Raw genomic sequence first — 8,323 nt, forward strand, 5'->3', positions numbered from 1 at the left:
TTCACTATGCACTAGATCTCCCTCTTGGATTAAGGAGAGCCCTTTCTGCCCAAATTTTTCCAAACATTTGTACAACACCTACTGGAGTCTGTGTAAGTCCACTGTGTAAGTCCACTAGTCATAAAAGAGCCAAGGTTGCCTACTACTGGTTTAGGGCATACAGTTCACAGGTTTGGGCTGACCAAGTTAGTGGCAGCTGTCCAGCTTCTAATAGAGCAGTGGTGGTGAACCTATGGCACGCATGCCAGAGGCGGCACTCGGAGCCCTCTCTATGGGCATGTGTGCCGTTGCCCCATTCCTGCCTCTCCTCGTGCCCGCTCCTCACCAGCAGCCCCCCCCGAGGAGAGTCGCCTCTGGGCATGGCCCACATAGAGCAGTGCAGCCAAGGATATGGCAGCCGGGCAACAGGGACAAGACTCCGCCCTCATGTCCCGTCGCGTGCAAATCATGCTGTGAGATATGGGCATAGGGCATGGCCGCCATGGTGCTGCAGGGCTACCTGGGCGATCTGCTGTGGAGGGCCATGGAGGCGGTGGGTGACCCTGCAGGTGGGCAGGGCATTGGACGGAGCGGGGGGACAGGTGGAGAGAGGAGGGCAGAGCAGGGGTGGGGCAGTTTTTGGGCACTCGGTCTTTGAAAGGTTCACCATCACTGTAATAGAGAATTGTCATCCCCATCCACAATAGTGTATCCATTATGTCTTTTTCCTTGTATCCATCAAGTTGACCCATCAATTAATAAATTTAAGCCTTGGGTGAGAGGTGTTTTCTTAAGATCTTCTCATACCTTAGTTTGCAATTCAATGATTTCAGCGCTCTGGTGTTCAAGTTCCACATTAGGTTCAGTGTTACCACTCAGAAACAGAGCTGGATTCACTGAGTTTTCCACTGCTAAAACCAAGTCATCTTTCTCCATCCGTATTGCTTCATAGCGAAGGATTCTGGCATCTGTTAACCGTCTCCCTGCTTTCTGATTCAATACTGACCATAGTTGGCAATATCCTACAAGACCCCCAAATTTTCTCAATTCCTTCTTTGTTCTTGGCAATGGTTGTAAAGTAATTCCTTGTATTCTTTCTGGGCTTATTCTCCTCTTTCCCTCACTGATTAAATGGCCCAGGTATTTTACTTCTTTCTCCACATACTGTAATTTTGTTTTGGACACTCTAAGTCCTTGTTCTCCCAGAAAATCGAACAGGCTATCAGTGGCTTTCTTAATTTCAGGTTTCTTTTCTCCTGAAATTAACAAATCATTCACGTATTGTATCAAATTGATTCTTTTGCCTGGGTAAAAAAGTTCAAGTACCTGTTCTAAAACTTGCCCAAATAAATTTGGTGATTTTATAAACTTTGGGGAAGGGCAGTCCGTCTATATTGCTGTTTCCGATGGGTTTCTGGGTTTTTCCACTCGAATACAAACATGTTTCTAGATCCTTCATTTAAGGGGCAGCTCCAGAAAGCATCTTTAAGGTCAACCACACTGAACCAAGTATGGTACTGTGGTATGATACTTAAACTAGTGCAGGGGTTTGGAACCACGGGATGTGTGATCTCCACTAATCTGTTCAGATTGTGAAAGCCCAAAACTATCCTAAAAGTGCCATCAGGTTTTCAGTCTGGCAAAACAGGAGTGTTAAACGGAGACATATATAGTTCCAAAAGTCCATCTCTCAATAGTCCATCTAGAACTGGTTGCAATCCTCTTCTCAAGTGAAATATCATATTGTTTTTGTCTAACAGCCTCCCCTTGCTCCCCATCACCAGCCTCTCTCTGATGACTCACACTTGGCCCATCACGAGACCCTCACTTGACACTCCCACACCTGAAGCCCTGATATAAGTGGAACACTGACAAAGACATCCACTAAACATCGCTGAAGATGTTACCTAGCGTGGTAACGAAACATTCGGAAACCAACCTTCAAGCTCGGAGAACTTCACAGACCCACACTTGTGAATCAATATCTTTTTCGTCTTCTTCTGTTAATTTAGCTATCTCAATTTGACTTTCAAATTTAGAATTTGGCCTATTTTCTGTTTTTATTTCCAGTCCTAACAATATAATTACATCTCTTCCCAATAGACAGGTGCCTGCCTCAGATATATAAAGAGGCCTTATTTCTATGATTTCTTTCCCTTGGAGTTTCATTTTGACTGGTTCAAATTCTTTCACGCGGAAGCCTTCCCCTTTAACACCTGATATAACAGCAGTTCGGCTGGAAAATTTTAGATCTTGGGGTATATAATTTAAACATGTTCAACCGGCTCCAGTATCCACCAGGAATACTATTGGTTCCTGATGGGATCCGACTTGTATGTTTACCAGGGGCAAAATAAAGCCCCTGCCTCTCCCCACATATTTAACTGCTCCTCTGGCTTCTTTTGTGGTATTTGTTCCATTGTAGTGACCATAATTTTTGCTTGTTGTTTCTGCTTCTCATCATCTCTTCTAACATAGACCTTTTGGACTTCCTTCAATAGGTCATCCGTAGGCTTTTCCGCCCATCCCTGTTTTCTGAATCTTTTTCTGTACATCAGACCATGACTTAGTCACAAAATTTATTTTCAAAATCCCTTCCCCTCCTGGATTATCTGGATCAATTGTCAACTCTACAACGAATCTGGCTAAAGCCATCTTGCTCATTTTTGATTGCCACAAGAATGGGAGGAGGGAAATGGAGGTTTCCTGCTAGCCTAAACATTACTCTGTCCCGTGGGAACCAAGGTCATTGCTGCCGGTTAGACTGAGGGATTGAGCTTTCTGTTAGAAAGCACACCAAATTATTCTGTTGGGTAACGTAGTTGATTACATAGTACTGAGGTGAGAAGTTTAACTTTGTAATAGTGTAACTCTCTGGAGGGAATTTCAGACTTGGTTTCACTTTTGACCGTGCCAATATTTTATAACCAATAAACATGTTCTTAGAGGAAAACTCAAGCCTCAGAGTTCTGATTTAACTGGTCTCATCTATCAGAACCATAAAATCAATGCCTAAATATTTTCTCATTTGATCTTTCAGTCATTGGAGAAATACACTAGGTGCCTCCTCCTTCCATTGTCTTAGGTCGAAGGCTTTCGTCAAATTTTGGTTCTTAGGTACAGCCTTCTTTACTCCTTCAGCTATAATTTCTTTCAGATACTTGGCAAGAAGGGGTCCTGCACATGGGTCAATCACGCCTTGATCACCTCCTGTTTGGATTATGGCACTGGGCCACCCAGAAACTTCAACCGGTCCTGAACGCAGCAGCGCATACAGTAATGGGGCTCTAGGTTGCCCATGTAACATCTTTATGGTGCGAGCTGCACTGGATTCATATCTTTACAGGTGAAATTGAAGATGCTTGTCATCACCTTTAAAGCTCTTCTTTATTACACCAATAATACGTAGAATTAATATATCACCCCACTGTGCTTTATAGCATTGTAGAATTACAGAGTCACTCCACTATGTGTAAACTTACATGATTTATAAGGCTAGACCTATTACTGAAATCTTTCCCACAATCTGGACATTCATGTGGCTTTTCTCCTGTGTGACTCCTCTGATGTTTCACCAGGTTGGAATTGGAACTGAAACCTTTCCCACAATCTTGGCATTCATACAGTTTCTCTCATGTGTGAGTCCTCTGGTGTATTACCAGGTAGTTATCTCTGACTGAAACTTTTCCCACAATCTGGACACTCATAGGGTTTCTCTCCCGTGTGAGTCCTCTGGTGTTTCACCAGGTAGGAATTCTGACTAAACCTTTCCCCATAATGATGACACTCATATGGTTTTTCTCTTCTGATGTTTCATCAATTTGGAATTATCCTGGAAACGGGTTAATAATTAAAAGGATTTATAATAATAAGAAAAAAGAAAAGAAAAAGAAAAAGAAAAAAGAAAAAAAGAAAAAATAATAATAAAAAAAGGAAAATAAATTATCATACTTAACCTTTAACTCCAATAGCCTATAAGACAATTCTCTGTAATATTTACTATAATATTCATTCATAAAATAAATGAAACTTTTTAGTTCCATACTTTTTCTGAATATAATCTATCCATCTTCTCCATACAGTGATATATCTTTCTTGTATGATCCTTTAAATAGGCAGAAATTTTTGCCATCTCTGCAAAACTAGATACTTTAAATACCCATTCTTCTAAAGTAGGCAAAGAATCTTTCTTCCAATATAAACCTATTAATAACCTTGCGGCAGTTAATAAATTCAACATCAAAATAGTTTCTTTATCATTTAAATCCACAAAGATACCCAATAAAAATAGTTGAGGAGTAAACTTTATCTTCCTTCTAAAAATCTTTTGAATGTTCCACCAAATCATAATCCAAAATGCCTTTACCTTTTTACAATTCCACCAAATATGAAAATATGTCGCATCTTTATTGCCACATCTCCAACATTTGGGCTGTATGTTAGGATACATACAAGATAATTTTTTAGGATCTAAATGCCATCTGTAAAACATTTTATAAAAATTTTCTCTCAAATTTTGAGCTTGTGTAAATTTAACATTTCTAGTCCAAATTGTCTCCCATAAATCCAATGAAATCGGTTCCTGTATATTTTGAGCCCATTTAATCATACAATCTTTAACCAATTCTGTTTCCGAGTCTAACTCTAATAAAACATTGTAAATTCTTTTTATATGGGCCTGACTCTGATTTTTAATCTGAATAACCAATTGTTTATCTTCTAATGTTATTCCCTCTTTCACCAGGTAGGAATTCTGACTAAAACTTTCCCCACAATGATGACATTTATATGGTTTCTCTCCTGTGTGAGTCCTTTGATGTTTCACCAGGACAGATTTCCAAGAAATTTTTTCCCCACAATCAGGACACTCATATGTTTTCTCTCCTGTGTGATTCCTCCGCTGCTGTACCAGGAGGGAATCCCAACTGAAACCTTTCCCACAATCTGGGCACTCATATGATTTCTCTTCTGCATGAGTCCTCTTGTATCTTACCATATTAGTGTGCATGCTAAATCTTTGTCACATTGGGTCATCTAGTACAGGGCTTTTCAACCTTTTCACACATTGTACCACTTTTAGGATATGGCAATATCCGAGTACCACCAGTCGCCTAACAAGGTGTCAAAAACCTGATGACAAAAAAAAAAAACAAAAAGGAAAAAAGTGATAAAGTACAGGTAGTCCTCGATTTACAACAGTTCACTTAGTGACTGTTTGAAGTTACAATGGCACTGAAAAAAGTGCCCCCCAAGGCATAGCTGAGCAAGACACTTGCCTGCGCACCTGGCAGCGCTCTTCCTGCTGTCTGAGGTTTCCATTGTTGTGAGTATTTCTGTAGAGGACTGGCAGCGGGGGTGGGGGGAGGGTGTTTGGTTTTTATTCCCACCATCTGCTGGGTGGTTGCAGCAGGTTTTGGTCACTTCACATGACCCTGGGACACTGTGATAAATATGAATCAGTTGCCAAGCATCTGAATGTAAATCACAAGACCCTGGAGATGCTGCAATATTCCAGCTGATTTGTGCTTCTTCTGGGCTCAGCAGAAGTACCAGGATCAGTGTCAAGCTCCAGCTGGAGCCTAGCGCTGATCCTGGTGCTTCCGCTGAGCCCTGACAGCCCTGCAGCTCCAGCCATCTCTCGCTCAGGCTTGTGCGGTCCTGCCACCGGTTCAGCTCATTCCCCTCCCCCACTACCACTTTTCTAGGATGCTCGTGTACCAACTGCCATGTGCCAATGTACCACAGGTGGTACCCGTAACACTGGTTGAAAAGCCCTGATCTAATAGAGCTTCTCTCTAGTATGGGTCCTTCCATGAACCATAAGGGAGCTACTCTGAGTAAACCTTTTGCCGCACTCCAAACATTTGTTTCACTTTCACTGAGTGGATCATCTCCTGCATAATCAGCTGTATATTTCCCACATTAGGCAGTCTGTGGGGTTTGTAAAACAAACTGTTGGATTTGCTGTCCAATTTAAATAAGGAATCACCACCAAAAGGTCCAAGAGAAAACAATGGTAATTTATTTGCACTACTTTGCAAAGAGGCTGTATCTCGTGCACACAGGTACAGTGGAAATATCTTAAAATAGTTAATATTCTTTCTTTATCTTCCCTAATGCCATTGCAAATTTACCTTCCGTCTTTTCCTCATTGGCTTTATACAGGCTGTCACAACCTATCCAAAGCAGCTAAAGCAAATGCATTATATAGTCATAAAAGAGCCAAGGTTGCCTACCCCTGAGCTAGGGCTAGGCCACAGGTCGGCAACCTGCGGCTCCGGAGCCGCATGCGGCTCTTTGAGCCTTCCCCTGTGGCTCCCAGCCTCCTCTGCCTTTGCAGAGAGAGACAGAGACAGAGAGAGGCAATTGCACTTCCTTGCTTCTCTCTCTCTCTCTCTCTCTCTCTCTGTGTGTGTGTTTGTGTTTTTGTGTGTGTGTGTATGTGTATGTGTAAAACAGAGTGTACTCACAGTGTTCTCCGAGGAGCTGAAAAGCTTCCTGGGCGGAGCTCCTCCCTTTGCTGCGTCTCTGCAGGAAGCAGGAAGGGCAGGAGAGAGCTAGCTAGCCCAGCTAGGCTGACTCAGGAATTCTGGGAGTTGAAGTCCATGAGTCATGAAAGAGACGAGGTTGCTTACCCCTGATCTTGTTGGACAATAGCTTGAAGCTTGCCAGGTGAGCAGCAGATAGGAGGGAGGGGAGAAAGAGAGAGAGAGAAAGAGAGAGGGAGGGAGGGAGGGAGGGAGGGAGGGGGAGAGAGAGAGAGAGAGAGAGAGAGAGAGAGAGAGAGAGAGAGAGAGAGAGAGAGAGAGAGAGAGAGTGGGGGAAGAGGAGTGGCAGACCAAGGGCAGATAGAGAGGGAGAGAGACAGAGAGAGAGAGAGACCCTTTTGACATCTAAAATGAAGATAACACTGCATATATCCTTTTTTTTACCTGTGTGTGTATGTAATTTTATTCTCTTAAAGCATTCTCTTGGTGATCATTGTTTTAATAGTATGGATATTCCCAAGAGTCATATTTTTACTTTTTTTTTTTAGTGTGTGTGTGTGTGTGTGTGTACACACACACATACATACATACAAACACACACACGCGCGCGCACACACACACACACCTATAATAAAGGTAAAAAAGGATATATGCAGTGTTATCTTCATTTTAGATATCAAAAGGGTTTTGCGGCTCCCGGTGTTTTGTTTTTGGTGGGAAACGGGTCCAAGTGGCTCTTTGAGTGTTTTGGGTTGCCTACCCCTGGGCTAGGCTCATGAAATTAGAAATATGTACAATGTATTTTCTTCACAGGCTAGTATGTCTTCTTACAGTTCGGTAAAAACAATAGGCCTCTTCCCCTCAAAAAACTAATATACTTTTCAAAGAATCTTTGAAAGCATTTTAAAAAGAACGGTAGTATGCACTGGCACACAAAGGCGTTTCTGCCCGACACTCTTTTTTTTTTTAATTAGAAGTTTAATATATTCAAAACACACCAAAACAATATTAAATCAGCAATAAACAAGAAATTGAAAAAAAAAATTAGATCATACAGTGTATGCCTTCCCTCTTTCTTTCTATCAAGGGATTCTTATACACATTCCTGTTTGGAAATTGTGTCTCTTCGGCTAACTGGAAGAAAACCCTTCTTAAAAATGGATCCTGGCCTGATTGCTCAGAGAAACCCAGGCCAACATTTCCCTTCCAGATTGCTCACATCTGTGCAAAACAACAAGGAGATTCTCAGGATGGTCTTGCTGGAGCAGATAAGAGAAGAAAGATAAAAGACACACTGAACTTTATAGGAAATGATTGGAGACAGCTACCTAGCTAAATAGATGATGGGGGGACGGAGAGAGAGAGTAGCACTAGGTACACATGGAGATTAGGATTAGTGAAATGTAGAGTTTAGGAATAGAGAAAAGATATATAGTGATATATAGGCCGTTTGAACAGAGAAAGATGGAAAGATAGTGTTATAGGCTTTTTGAAAGCTCTGTCTAGAGTAGACATAAACTATATAGAAAATAGAAAACTGAGATAGAAGATCTTGCGTGAGAGACATTTTGGTGTAGGGGTTAAGGCCTCAGCCTAGGAAATGAGTGGGAATCTTAGGCAGAAACTCTGCTGGGGTTTTTAGGCCAGTTCTCACCTGCTAGCCTGCTTGCCTGGGACTCCTATTTCTTCCCACATCACAATCACATGAGGTCCTCACTTAAAGACCCACGGGGTCCTAGAGTTGCAGTGGCAACTGGAACTGCCAGGATTCCCTCACATGCCTGTGCTCATGTGATAGCAATGGAAAATCTGGCTCCAATTGCTGTCACAACCTGAGAATTACTTGTATTTCTTTT

General features: G+C 42.0%; 1 protein-coding gene across 1 annotated transcript; it reads right to left on the reverse strand.

The window, feature by feature from the left end:
* Positions 1-780: 780 nt before the first annotated feature.
* Positions 781-5,082, reverse strand: LOC120305034 (zinc finger protein 154-like). The gene is made up of 5 exons (XM_039336342.1): positions 4,663-5,082; positions 3,724-3,779; positions 3,462-3,608; positions 1,306-1,432; positions 781-980 (listed from the first exon to the last, which is right to left on the reverse strand). Exons 1-5 carry the CDS (start codon positions 4,985-4,987, stop codon positions 781-783), a joined length of 855 nt encoding a protein of 284 aa, XP_039192276.1. The 5' UTR covers positions 4,988-5,082.
* Between the last annotated feature and the right edge of the window lie 3,241 nt (positions 5,083-8,323).

Source organism: Crotalus tigris, unplaced genomic scaffold (genome assembly GCF_016545835.1).
Source record: "Crotalus tigris isolate CLP2741 ecotype Arizona unplaced genomic scaffold, ASM1654583v1 scf7180000017666.379230911805:20528666, whole genome shotgun sequence".
Taxonomy (NCBI): Eukaryota; Metazoa; Chordata; class Lepidosauria; order Squamata; family Viperidae; genus Crotalus; species Crotalus tigris.

What these genes read in the sequence shown, in the direction of transcription:
- LOC120305034 (XM_039336342.1), bottom strand. Translation starts at nt 4,987, where the DNA reads ATGCACACTAATATGGTAAGATACAAGAGGACTCATGCAGAAGAGAAA. An exon ending in TATTCAGATTAAAAATCAGA is followed by an intron (nt 3,780 to 4,662) that starts GTCAGGCCCATA and finishes ACATCAGAAGAG; the next exon opens with AAAAACCATATGAGTGTCAT. An exon ending in TTGGGCAAGTTTTAGAACAG is followed by an intron (nt 981 to 1,305) that starts GTACTTGAACTT and finishes AACTATGGTCAG; the next exon opens with TATTGAATCAGAAAGCAGGG.